Raw genomic sequence first — 14942 nt, forward strand, 5'->3', positions numbered from 1 at the left:
AATTCTCAATATAGAACTACATTTCTATGTTTTAAAAGTTTTGAAACTAAGTTCAAGAGCTATATTAGGAAATTTCGAAACTAAAATTTTGCAGGCAGTTCCTTTGTTTTGTTTGATTTATTTGGGATATTTCATCGCTTTTATTGTTCTATGCTCTCTGATGTATATTGATGGATCTATATTTTTCCCAAAATTATGAAACAAAAATTGTTAAGATTTTCTGAAATGGTCTGTTTTATAGAACTAATAAGTAAAGGAATAATTTTGTCCAAGCAGAATGAAACTCCAGCTGGTTCTCAGGAAGTGTTTTTAAAGATATAGTCTTCCTATCAAAATTAGTGAGTATATGTTCTTATAGTAATATATGTACATATTTGTATATTGTTTATTAACTGATTTTTTACAGTATTACATCTACAGAATTATGTGCGTATGTTTTTACAGTTGCTTTAAACTAAATATTCATACCTACATTTAAAATACTAATTGTAAGAGAATTTTTTACATTTAACATATTAACGTGTGTGTATACAAGTAAGTATATTCAACAGTTCAATAATGATTTATATTCGTATAAGTATAGTTAATAATGGTATATTCTTGGCGACGAGTTTGCAACGCATGCAGAGCTTCTCAGGGACTTAATAAAGAGAGCCTCGGTGCTGCAGGTGTTGCATAAGATGTCGATCCAACATATTCGGTTCATTGGACAAAGTCAGCGTCGACGATGAGCGGTGAATTTGTGGGAACCCGTCGCGGGCAGCAGCGGCGGCAGCAGCAGCTTGTGAGCGCAGCAAGTTATTACGATTCACCTGGCGATAGAGATCGATACCACGGGGGCGGGAATTGCGACGCACGGAATTGTTAAAGGTTATTTGTAACGAAAGACGTTTTTGTGACAGTGCCGCCAATTGTTCGGGTGATAGTTCGATGACTTGTGGTGCAAGTGGCGATGGCACAGTGTATATCGAGTTTGGATTGTTAGAGTTTGTATTGTTTACCGCTCCACAGGTGCAGGTCGAAGTTACTGAGACGTTGTCGTTGTCGGTACCCACGCAGTTTTCCATATTGAAGATTTGATTTTCTTTGCCCGTATTGTCAGCGGCCGCTGGATCTTTTTCGAATATTTTCACCACTGGCATGGGTGGAGTTAGAATGATGCCCGCTTTTCGAAACTCTTCTAGAGCGTCATCGTAGGTTGGCAACCCTGAGACAATGGTATAAGACGGAAGTGATTCCACTTCGTAATTTGGTGGGTAGTGACGGCATATCTCTAAGGGTTCAGGATTTGTCCGATCTGCAATGATAATAGATAAATTGTTATTATATTATATAAGCAAACTTTTGGGAGTTATGGTCACAATATTTAAGGGTTATTCAAGTATATAACACTAAATGCTGAATTATATTAAACATTTCTATATCAGAAAAAATACTTTTGAAAATGTTTCTCCATAGAAAGATGCTTTATATGCCTTTTAAAACGATAAACTTAGTTCGGGTGTTACCGAATATTGTAAGTCGTTGCAAAATTCTTTATTAAACATGAAAGGAAGTCTGATTTTACACGACCTTCACGAACTTCGTCCTGGAGGGATTTACGACCTCTAGTCCTTGATGGATCTTTGCCACCAAAAATTTAACTAAGTTCATCGATACACAGTTGCTGATTTAATCCACGTTGAAGGTTTGTAAAAAATAATCGCGCATAAATTTTAGCGATTTAACTCCATTTTTTGGCTGAGATGAATATTTTAAGTAACTGTAAACAAAAACGTTCAGGGTATGTATTGCATCAAAAATGTCAAATTTTATGATAAAGTTGTGAGTTAGCAGATTGCAGCACTAGTGTGGTCACGTCCCGAAATATAAAAGGCAACCTACGTATGACAGTCACATATTTATATTTCATGTGGAAAGGCAAGCAGCCGCCACGCTGTTTCGTTGCAAACGAATTAAAGTCTACGATTCGAGGGCAGGTACCTGGAATGTCCGCTCCCTTAATTGGAACGGCGCCGCTCTCCAGCTGGTTGATGTCCTCGTTAGAGTGAAGGCTGACATCACCGCCGTCCTAGAAATGCGATGGACGGGACAAGGACTGAGACGAGTAGGCTCTTGTGGCATTTACTACAATGGCTATATAAAGGAGCGCAAATTTGGTGTGGGATACGTGGAGGGAGAGAGACTCCGTCACCGAGTACTTTCATTCTCCCCGGTGGATGAACGTCTAGTCACAATCCGCATCAAAGCGAAGTTCTTCAACATATCGCTGATCTGCGCCCACGCCCCGACGGAAGAGAAGGACGATGTGACCAAAGATGCTTTCTATGAGCGCTTGGAGCGCACCTATGAGAGCTGCCCCACGATATCAAAATCGTGCTTGCCGACTTTAACGCCAGGGTGGGCAAAGAAGGTATCTTTGGCACTACGGTCGGTAAATTCAGCCTCCACGATGAAACATCCGCAAATGGGCTCATCGACTTCGCCTGGTCCCGAAATATGGTTATCTGTAGTACTAGATTCCAGCATAAGAAAATACATCAAGCTACCTGGCTGATTCCGGATCGAAAAGCCACCAACCAGACCAATCATGCTGTGATAGACGGAAGACATCTCCAGTGTTCTAGACGTGCGTACGCTTCGAGGTCCTAACATCGACTCGGACCACTATCTTGTTGCACCCGCCTCTGTGCAGCAAAAAACGTACATCAACAAACACAAGGAAGGTTCATAGTCGAGAACCTGTACTCGTCAACAACTCGGTATAAGGAAACTGTGGGACGACATTTCGAGTTTCTTCCATAAAGCTGCACCGAAAACCATTGGTTTTCAGAAAATGGAAAAGAAGAGCTGGTACGACGAGGAGTGCCGTGTCGCAGCGGAGAGAAAACAGGCTGCCTACCTCGCAACGTTACGATCGACCACAACACGTGCAGGATGGGATAGATACCGAGAGTTGAAGAGGGAAGCGAGACGCATTTGTAGACAGAAAAAGAAAGAGGCCGAAATGCGTGAGTACGAAGAGCTTGATAAGCTGGCCGATGCGGCGACTTACAGAAGGTTTCAAGACCGGAGTATACTCTTGCTACAACATGCGCCAAATTTTGGAAAAGACCCGTGAAAGAAGAATCGACACGCACCACCTATTCGTTGATTTCAAAGCTGCTTTCGACAGCACGAAAAGGGGCTGCTTCTATGCCGCGATGTCTGAATTTAGTATCCCCGCAAAACTAATAGAGCTGTATAAACTGAGCAATGTCAAAAGCTCCGCCAGCACCGGGAATGACCTCTCCAAGCCGTTCGATACCAAACGAGTTTTCAGACTAGGCGACTCCCTATCGTTTGACTTCTTCAATCTACTCCTGGAGAAGATAATTCGAGCTGCAGAACTTAATCGAGCAGGTACAATCTTTTAATATATAAGTGTGTACAGCTGCTGGCGTATGGCCTCAATACTCGCGCCGTTAGTTCTGCTTTCTCCAGACAGAACAAGGAAGTAACGCAAATGGGTCTGGTAGTGAACGAAGACAAGACGAAATATCTCCTGTCATCAAAGAAACAGTCGTCGCACTCGCGTCTAGACACTCACGTCGCTGTTGACAGTCATAACTTCGAAATCGTTGATAATTTCGTCTATCATTAAACCAGATTCAACACCTAAAACAACATCTGCCTCGAAATCCAAGGCAGAATATCTCTTGCCAACAGGTGCTTTTTCGGACTCAGTAGGCAATTGAAAAGAAAAGTCCTCTCGACGAACAAAACCAAAACTGTACAAGTCACTCATTATTCCCGCCTTGCTATATGGTGAAGAGGCAAGGACGATGACAACATCTGATGAGTTCTGCGAAAGATGTATGGTCCTTTGCGCGTTGGCCACGGCGAATATCTCATTCGATGAACGGATGAGCTGTATGAGATATACGACGTCATTGACCTAGTTCAGCAAATTAAAATATAGCGGATGGACGAAAACACTCTAGTTCTGAAAGTATTCGATGCAGTATCCGCCGTGGAAAGCAGAGGAAGACCTTTACTCCGGTGGAGAAGGACCTGGCTTCGCTTGGAATCTCCAATTGGCGCCACGTAGCGAAGAGAAGAAACGATTGGCGCGCTATTGTTAACTCGATTGAAGAAGAAGAATGTAACGCATCATAAAATGATCGTGATCGTTTATCGTATTATCATGACCCGTAGCACTATGCTTCGTGAAGAATATGGGTCACCAGTAACATAATAACGTCCTCCCATGTTCGCCACATTGAACTTTGAAATTATCAGAAGGCCAGTTATCTGCTGCACTATTAAATATATTCATTAAATAATTGCGTCTGTGTTAAATTCATTGCATTTGAAATACTATATCTCCTTCGACTTATTTGATATACTGACAGCGCCGATTCATTTCATCTATTATAAAATACACCTGCAAAAAAACCTGGACAGATTAAAAAAAAAACTCTGATATTTAAGGAAATAAGGAATGTGGCAATATAATTAAATTTCAGGAAAAAACTTTGAATTTGATTCAAAAAATAAAATCAGCAAGAATGATTCGTAGTTTAGAATTTCATTCTTTTACAGAATTGCACCTAACTTTGAGGTGTTAAAAATGAAAATTTTCGATATAATGTTTGTTAAAATAATATTTTTATCGTCATATCGTGCTTTTGTCATTATTTAAATATTGTACTCTTAACAGTCTTTTCGGGCTTCATACCTCTAATTAATCATTTTAACAATGTATCGCTAGAAAGTGAAAGGGTGGGACGCCAATTGCTTTGCCTCAAAATTATATTTTTTATAAATCCACCTTATAATTAAAAAAACCAACCGAAGTTTAATTGAAATGGAAGAGAGATACAACACAGCGTTTTCCGCAGAAGTAAATTTAAAGAGGAAGGACTAGGAGATACTGGTAAATGAATATGACCTGTTGATTTAAATTTTCAAACTAAATAAAAATCGTTAGTAAATTGTATAATAAAAAATTATAATTTTTTTACTTTAAAACTGACCAGATGACCGCTGTCAATTGCTAAATTTCCTGCTTTTAAGGCTGCGATCCCGCGTCATCCACCTTATATACGCATTCACATATTTAGTGGTGTTGGTATTTGTTTAGCTAGATGTTTTCATCGGACCAAGTTTTGTTGCAATTGCAATAAGTAATGTTACAGTTTCATAACAATTTACCCCTAAAGTAGACGCAGCATGGGGCGCACGTCACAATAAAAGTAGTAATAAATGTACATTTTAGAATCCATACATTTCCAACGAGCCTTACCCCCAGGACGATCCCTGTGGGGTGAGGTAAAAAAGTGCGTAGCATCCAAACAAACTTACATACTATACATACATACATACAGTGGATCACTTAAGTTATTAGTACACCTCACCTTTAGTTTCAAATTATATGAAAATTGCACCCAATTTAAAAAGATAGCACAATTTTTGTTTTTCATTTTTAATCTTTATTTTCAACCATATGTTATCATGGATGGAGTCATATGTGGAGGATGGAGTGGAGGATGGAGTCATATGTAGAAGTTCACGCAAGTGAGGAAAGTTCTCTGATCGCCATTCACTTGGGAGTGGCCAGAAACGATTCTTTTACATATGATTCAAGCAGCTCACGACTTCCGGTCTTTGACCAAGTATCCTCTGGGTAGCCTAAGAACATCCGTTTGAAGGCGAGCTAACGTGAGAAGGCGAAATATCCCCTACATAGGGTTGTGCGCTGGGTTTGGGACCCGCCACGTAAAAAAACAACCCCAGCGAATAGCAACAACCAGCCTCGGATGAGAGACCCCCCTTTTGATGACGACCATGGAAAACGAAATAAGGACTACGAATTGAGGGCATGCACCTGGAATGTCCGGTCCCTTAATTGGGAAGGTGCCGCTGCCCAGCTGGTTGATGTCCTCGTGAAAATAAAGGCTGACATCACCGCCGTCCAAGAAATGCGATGGACGGGACAAGGACAAAGACGAGTAGGTCCTTGTGGCATTTACTACAGTGGCCATATAAAGGAGCGCAAGTTTGGTGTTGGATTCGTGGTGGGAGAGAGACTCCGTCGCCGAGTACTATCATTCACTCCGGTGAATGAACGTCTAGCCATAATCCGCATCAAAGCGAGGTTCTTCAACATATCGCTGATTTGCGCCCATGCCCCGACGGAAGAGAAGGACGATGTGACCAAAGATGACTTTTATGAGCGCTTGGAGCTCGCTTATGAGAGCTGCCCCCGCCACGATGTCAAAATCGTGCTTGGCGACTTCAACGCCAGGGTGGGCAAAGAAGGTATCTTTGGCACTACGGTCGGTAAATTCAGCCTCCACGAGGAAACATCCCCAAATGGGTTGAGGCTGATCGACTTCGCCGGGGCCCGAAATATGGTTATCTGTAGTACTAGATTCCAGCATAAGAAGATTCATCAAGCTACCTGGCTGTCTCCGGATCGAAAAACCACCAACCAGATCGATCATGTTGTGATAGACGGAAGACACGTCTCCAGTGTTTGAGATGTGCGTGCGCTCCGAGGTCCTAACATCGACTCGGACCACTATCTTGTTGCAGCTAAGATTCGCACCCGCCTCTGTGCAGCAAAAAACGCACGCCAACAAACACAAGGAAGGTTCGACGTCGAGAAGCTGCAATCACAACAGACAGCCGAGCGATTTTCTACTCGGCTTGCACTCCTGCTCTCTGAGAGCACTCGTCAACAACTCGGTATAAGGGAACTGTGGGACGGCATTTCAAACTCCTTACGTACAGCTGCAACCGAAACCATTGGTTTTCGGAAGGTGCAAAAGAACAGCTGGTACGACGAGGAGTGCCGTGTCGCAGCGGAGAGAAAACAGGCTGCCTACCTCGCAACGTTATGATCGACCACAACACGTGCGGGATGGGATAGATACCGAGAGTTGAAGAGGGAAGCGAGACGCATTTGTAGACAGAAAAAGAAAGAGGCCGAAATGCGTGAGTACGAAGAGCTTGATAAGCTGGCCGACAGGGGTAATGCTCGAAAATTCTACCAAAAGATGCGGCGGCTTACAGAAGGTTTCAAGACCGGAGCATACTCATGTAGAACCCCCCAAGGTGATCTAGTCACCGATGCCCAGAGCATACTTAAATTATGGAGGGAACACTTCTACAGCCTGCTGAATGGCAGTGAACACACAACGCCAGGAGAAGACGAACCCGATTCCCCAATCGATGACGATGGAAAAGACGTTCCATTGCCCGACCAAGAAGAAGTTCGAATAGCAATTACCCGCCTGAAGAACAACAAAGCGGCGGGGGCGGATGGATTGCCAGCCGAGCTATTCAAACACGGCGGCGAAGAACTGATAAGGAGTATGCATCAGCTTCTTTGTAAAATATGGTCGGACGAAAGCATGCCCAACGATTGGAATTTAAGTGTGCTATGCCCAATCCATAAAAAAGGAGACCCCACAATCTGCGCCAACTACCGTGGGATTAGCCTCCTTAATATCGCGTATAAGGTTCTATCGAGCGTATTGTGTGAAAGATTAAAGCCCACCGTCAACAAACTGATTGGACCTTATCAGTGTGGCTTCAGACCTGGTAAATCAACAACCGACCAGATATTCACCATGCGCCAAATCTTGGAAAAGACCCGTGAAAGGAGAATCGACACACATCACCTCTTCGTCGATTTTAAAGCTGCTTTCGACAGTACGAAAAGGAGCTGCCTTTATGCCGCAATGTCTGAATTTGGTATCCCCGCAAAACTAATACGGCTGTGTAAACTGACATTGAGCGGGACCAAAAGCTCCGTCAGGATCGGGAAGGACCTCTCCGAGCCGTTCGATACCAAACGAGGTTTCAGACAAGGCGACTCCCTATCGTGCGATTTCTTCAATCTGCTGCTGGAGAAAATAGTTCGAGCTGCAGAACTTAATCGAGCAGGTACAATCTTTTATAAGAGTGTACAGCTGCTGGCGTATGCCGATGATATTGATATCATCGGTCTCAACACCCGCGCCGTTAGTTCTGCTTTCTCCAGACTGAACAAGGAAGCAACGCAAATGGGTCTGGCAGTGAACGAGGGCAAGACGAAATATCTCCTGTCATCAAACAAACAGTCGTCGCACTCGCGACTTGGCACTCACGTCACTGTTGACAGTCATAACTTTGAAGTTGTAGATAATTTCGTCTATCTTGGAACCAGCGTAAACACCACCAACAATGTCAGCTTTGAAATCCAACGCAGGATAACTCTTGCCAACAGGTGCTACTTCGGACTGAGTAGGCAATTGAGAAGCAAAGTCCTCTCTCGACAGACAAAAACCAAACTCTATAAGTCACTCATAATTCCCGTCCTGCTATATGGTGCAGAGGCCTGGACGATGTCAACAACAGATGAGTCGACGTTGCGAGTTTTCGAGAGAAAAGTTCTGCGAAAGATTTATGGTCCTTTGCGCGTTGGCCACGGCGAATATCGCATTCGATGGAACGATGAGCTGTACGAGATATACGGCGACATTGACATAGTTCAGCGAATTAAAAGACAGCGGCTACGCTGGCTAGGTCATGTTGTCCGAATGGACGAAAACACTCCAGCTCTGAAAGTATTTGACGCTGTACCCGCCGGGGGAAGCGGAGGAAGAGGTAGAAGGAGCTGGGGAATATCCAATTGGCGCCACGTAGCGAAAAGAAGAAACGACTGGCGCGCTGTTGTTGACTCGGCTACAACCGCGTAAGCGGTGTCTACGCCAGTAAAGAAGAAGAAGTTATCATGTTCTGTGTCCCGTTATTTCTAGCTAATATTTTCGGGAATATGTACAGAAACATATCACATAACTAAGTGTGTAGCGAACGTTTGTGTGGTCAGCGCTTACCAGCTTAAATCAGACAACAAATATAAAAGCTACTTCTATTTTCGAAGTCAGTAATTTCAATGTATAACAATTTATCTCATATAATATTTCCATAAATATATCAGTAATGGCTTAGAGGGGAAAATAACCTTCAAATTATTTAAAAAAGTAATTCATTCATTCGTTTATTGATAAATTTAAGAATACATGCTTGGACGTGGGTTTACGAGAGTAAAATTTCTTTTACTTTCTGCAAAACACTCAACTTATTTAACAATAAAATAAATATTTTTTGATGTAACTTAAGTGCTTCACTGTGTATTATATATTTCACAGATATGCTGGTACAATTGCGACTTATGCCATATGCTCTTGAGCGGGTGACCATTGCTGCTTTCCACTCCCGGCAGCTTTCTTAAAAAACGGGGTGCGTTCCGACACGAGACAGCCTTGTCGCCCCCACTCAATTGAATGCGTAAAACAAACAAAAGGGTGTGAAACGAATCAGGTACAATGAGTTTTGGAGTTGCTCATTTTTACCATTCACAATCGCATCTCCCCGTGCGTCATCCATCCGACAGCTGCCCTACCAATGCACACCCCCAAAAACATTGCAATACTGTGAAATCCACTCGCTTATACGCCGCAAAGTATGCTAGATGGCAAAGTCAGCATGAAACTAATCTCCGAAAACGCACCAAAACACCATTAACGTTGGCACAAGGTCTGTGTAGCATAGAAGTATTAGCATCTTTTTCGTTTCTACTTCGCTGTTTTTTAATTCATTGTTCACTGCGAATTAAGAATGAGTCATCCTTACCGGCGCTAAGGGATTCCCCACTAATGGGGCTTCCCAACAATCACATTCCGCATTTAGCGCAGTGTGACTTTGGAGTATTTGAGTGGTACAAAATGTCAGCAATTACAGGGTTGACTTTCATTCCACACTAAAATGCCAGTAAAGTTTAATCGAAAAAATGCGTGTAAAATATAACGGTTGTGAGCTTGCTTTGGAGAGGGTGCTGACTTTTACAAATAAAACACTCTTTTAAGTAGGAGTAAGAGTGTGCAAAGAATTTCAATCTTATTTATTGCAATAGTCAATATACTCATACATATGTATGTATTTTCGGTATTTATAGTTACATTTTTTGAAGTTTGTCATGAGACGTGTTCTCAAAATATTCAGAAAATAATTAACTACCAATATACCAACTATAGAGTATTTTTAGAAAAAAAAAATAAAAAATTTTAAATAATAGATGCGGCTTCTGCTTCAAAATAAACCTCAAACTTGGCAATTGTGTCCTTATTGTCGCAAAATTTATTTCTTCTGGAACCAGGTCCGGAGAATACAGTGATATTGTTTTCATTGAATTTCAATGTAATTTCTAAGAGCTTCATTTGATTTTTTTATGCTATAGTCTCTATCGGATATCCACTTTATCGATTTCGGCGCTCATATACCCTATACGGAATTTAGCAAATCACTTCGCCAATTAAGGGGCCTATACAATAATTATCAAGCCATTTTCTTTTGATAGATAAAATGTCGCTCTCTCATAGGAACAATATGAAACTGGTTGCGTTTCTTCGAAAGTTGTTTAAATAATATATGTACATACATATGTGACATAGGTTATATTTTTCATGACAGTAGTCATATAGAAAGTACGCGATCTACTTAAAATTTTCGATATTGATAAAAACGCATACAAATTTATTTTCAAAAAGATCAAGCGATGAATATTCCATTCAAAAACTTTATTAATTTTTTATTTTGAATTTCAGTAAATATGTCGTTGGTAAAATCTTAATAGAGATGCTATGAAGTGCCGATTACAATTCATTATTTTAAATGAATATGTGGAACTTGACTGGGAAATTCGTAGCAAATCGAAAAATTAGCTACAACGGATTTACTGATAACCGCACTGATTTCAAGCTGAGGTCAAATACAAAGGTCTTGAAAGCAGCAGTATTTACCAATTAATGTTTTTTGTAGGGGTACACATAAGTGTGTTTGTATGTAAGAAATGTAATGGGAGCGGCAGATGTGATAAGAAAGAGAAATAAAGCGATACGTGAAATATTGAGACGTTGGAAATGATTTCATAAACCAAAATCCACTGCATCCACATTAAAGTGCGCTTCTAAGATTTGTGTGGTAATATTTTGATAATCCAAAAAATAAAAAAATCGACAGCTGACAGTTTAGGATTAGTAAGAATGGAGCGCTGCACGATAGAACAATGTGTCTTCCTTATTGAATAAGATTTCAAAAATAATCAAACAGACGCGGTTTTAAATGCGCCCACAGCGGGTCACTGTTTGATGCAAATTTTGACTAGAAAAATCGCTCTATCCTATGTATTTTGTGATTCAATAAAATAATTACAATCAAAAGCCTAAAACTGTATCTTCTATTTAATTCTAATTATACCCTGAACAGGGTATATTCAGTTTGCCACCAAGTTTGAAACACCCAGAAGGGTATATATTTGCAAACGTCATTTCCTCTTCAAGAAGCTTCTCATTTGTCGGAACTGCCGATATCGGTCCACTATAACATATAGCTGCCATACAAACGGAACGATCGGAATCAAGTTCTTGTACGGAAAACTGTCACATTTGACAATGTATCTTCACAAAAGTTGGCACAGGTTATTTTCTAAGATAATAATGTAATATTCGAAGAGATTGTGGGGATCGGCTTACTATAGCATATAGCTGCCATACAAACTGAATGATCGGAATGAAATGCTTGTATAGGAAACTTCCTCATTTGACGATATATCTTCACGATTTGACATGGATTACTGCTTAAGGTAATAATATAATATCTGAAAAAAATGTTCAGATCGGATTACTATAGCATATAGCTTCCATACAAACTGAACACATAGTTACTAAAAGAAATGCACCTGTGAATGGTAGATTAGCTTCAGTGCTGCCGAAGTTAACGTTTTTTTCTTGTTTCGCGTTAATTTTGGTAACCCCTTATTGCCAATAAAGTAAACAGTTCGAATATTTGATTATTTAAGCAATATATACTTATACTGCGTATAGGCACGGAAAGCTGTTAAGCTTGGCTACAAGTCAATATTCTGAAACTACGCCAAGAAAAATTTATTTATGCAAGACTGAAACCGTCCCCAACACACACAATAACTTTGCAAAACAAAAAAAAAAATAAAAAGAAAAAACACAATACCAAGGTTACAAGGTCTTAGGAAAATTTCTCCGAAACCGTTAATGTTTTGCGGATTAACTCTGAAGGGGACTAAGGATACGTTTGAATGTTTTTACAGCAATAACATCACACATACAAATATATATGAAAACGTTTGAGCTTTTTCCTTCACACACAGTCATAGAATTTGTGGAGATTTAGTCATGCTCCCCAATATAAGATATGCAGCAAGCACTGACAAAGCTAAAACTCTCGAACGACCTTGGTAGAAAACTCACATATGCACATATATGTAAATATATACAATCAACTGTAAATAAATATATTTACTGCTAGCGAATGCGGTGAAAATTGCCCCCAAACGTACTTTTGAAACCCGACACAGCAGAACTCCCCACGCCGACAAGTGCTAGCAAGCGTGTTTATGTAACATTATATACGTACATACATACCTACGTACAGCTTTGGAAAATGTCTTGAGCATTTTGAAGGGCACGAAGTCTCTTTAAGTGAAGGTTAACTAACATATCGTATGTGTACACCAATAGTTTTCTTGCTTTTATTGGTATAGTGTCGATGAGAAAGTGACAGTAAATTGGCTGTCAATAGCTATTCTTATATACATACATACATACATATGTATAATACCAGCGGATTTTTTTTTTTAGTTTCTCACCTACTTCCTGGGAAGGCGCAAAGAAAATGGAAGCTAATTCATGGCTTTCAGTGATTTCTCTACTTTACTTTGGTATGATGTACTAATATAAGAATTTCCTGTATCTAGGTGGTAACATATTTTTCTTTCATTCTTATCTAATAAGGTCTACATCAGCTATATGAGCTCTCAAGAGAAGCTCGAAATTTTGAGTTTAGAGGTTATCAGATTACAAATCTAGTGAAAAGTAAAACCAATGACAAATACTTCAAATTATTATCACACTGCCGCAATCGATGCATTTGTGAGACATCATATAGGTGAAATGACTAATGAAATAAATATCATTTTAAAACAATCTCGAGGCTCTATTATCTTCACTATGCTTTTTCTCGTCCTCATATTTATTTCAAACGTTCGTGCTCAACTTATGCGAACTTGCATACATTACATTTGGTCCGTCGGCGAAGATATCATATACCTTAATAGGGTACGAGTACTATGCTATAATATATAAAATATTCCATTCTAATTTCCTGAACGTTAATTTATCATATGACTATGTTTCACATGTTTATGAAGAATAGCTTTTCCTTCCTACACAAATTCAGTATACATTATAATGTTTGTATGTACATAAAAGCTTGAATTTGTTGCGATATTTTCATTTCCTTGTATCACTTTCCAGTTGCTTATCATTTTCTCATATTCCTGTTGTCATTTTTATTATGTTGTGAAGTACATAGATGCATATGTACTTAGATGTAGATTGGCGCATGATTTATTTAGTCGGAATTACAACGGGTTTTTGAAAGCGATGTGTTTAGAATTTATTCTTTTCCATTCGATATTTAACAGTCGTTATTTTTTTCAATTATGGTTATGTATTGAGTCAGACTATGTTTTCGTAAAATTATAAGTTAAAACTTTCATATGCAGTACGAGTACTGCTAAATAATGCCTTTTAATTCTAATTATTACAGAAGGCTATTTTTTAAGATTTCATTTAATTAACAAAAATCATAAAAAGTCTAATGCAACTAAAGTTATTTAATTACTTGTTCAGAAAACTGTAAAAGCACAACAACCGCTACAGTTAATTGCATTGATTTACGATAGAGTAATTTTTTAAGATCTCGTTTAATGACCATAATATTAGACATAATCAAATGCAAACTGAAATAATTATTATTAATTATTCATCAATAATTTTTCAACAATTGACAAAATTGTAAAAAAGTAGCCAGATTATGCAAATAACATATAATTCTATATCTAAGGCCGGGAAGTATTGTCTAAATATACATACTTATGTGTATATATGTATTTATATTGGGGTTATGCAATTATAAGTATAAGAAGTTGTAATTTATTAAATATAGAGAACCCGTCGACGTTTTACTGTGGCTGATACATAGATGGTACTACTAATAACATCTACATATATATATGATTTCTTTTAGTTAGACTATAAATATTAGTTAAAGAAGTATAGCATTTGGGTGAAGCAACTTGTGTTAGTTTAAAAAAAGTGAAGCAAAAAGCATTTCGTGCGTAACCAAAACGACTTTCTTTTACATATATAGATATGATGTTTTTTTTTTTTGAAGAATTGAAATTCTCAAATGATTATTACAAACATGAGTTTTTAACAAATGCCTATGATTTGAAATATAATTTTTGTATTTATGAATTGTATTGGACTCTAACAAAAATATATGAAAGGCATCCTATGTCCCTACTTTGGTTCTAAGCTACCCCTCCACCAATTTTCAGCAAAATCGGTTCAGACGTTCTTGAGTTATAAATGGTGTAACTAACACGACTTTCTTTAATATATGTATGTACAGTATACTCTCGAAAAGTAAATTCTCAGAAAGTAAATAATCGCGGAAAAGTAAATCACCTTTAAGATTACACATGCACCTCGAAAAAGTAAATTTTTTAATTTACTTTTCAGAGAGTGTGATAAAAAATTCGAAACGAAGCAAGCAGCGTTTTTTACGATGTTGCAAAAACACTTACTCTCTTGTTTATCGTGTCTGTTTAGTAAATAAACTTTGAGATATGTACATATGTAAATGGTCAGAAAATATATTGCAAAAGAAAAAAAAACAAAAGAATATTCAAAATTTTTTCTCTTCATAATAAATACATATGTTTTTCATGTAAATCCATATGTTTTATTGAAGCAAATAAATGAATGAATTTTTAAGGTTTAAAAATGCATTTAATATTATAAAAACAG

At 38.8% G+C, this 14942-nt stretch overlaps 2 protein-coding genes across 3 annotated transcripts in view; both read right to left on the bottom strand.

Annotated features, from left to right (window-relative positions):
- Positions 1-358: 358 nt before the first annotated feature.
- Comm (Protein commissureless) overlaps positions 359-14942 on the bottom strand; it is a 92202-nt gene continuing 77618 nt past the window's right edge. For both annotated transcript variants that reach the window (XM_049459315.1, XM_011201906.4), the window contains one exon: positions 359-1297. In XM_049459315.1, coding sequence (XP_049315272.1) covers positions 642-1297 — 656 coding nt within the window. In that variant the 3' untranslated portion in view covers positions 359-641. The remainder of the gene's footprint in view (positions 1298-14942) is intronic.
- Positions 642-4251, bottom strand: LOC125778887 (uncharacterized). Its single transcript, XM_049458501.1, has 2 exons — positions 4227-4251; positions 642-1297 (listed from the first exon to the last, which is right to left on the bottom strand). Exons 1-2 carry the CDS (start codon positions 4249-4251, stop codon positions 642-644), a joined length of 681 nt encoding a protein of 226 aa, XP_049314458.1.

The sequence above is a fragment of the Bactrocera dorsalis genome, chromosome 5 (genome assembly GCF_023373825.1).
Source record: "Bactrocera dorsalis isolate Fly_Bdor chromosome 5, ASM2337382v1, whole genome shotgun sequence".
Classification (NCBI taxonomy): Eukaryota; Metazoa; Arthropoda; class Insecta; order Diptera; family Tephritidae; genus Bactrocera; species Bactrocera dorsalis.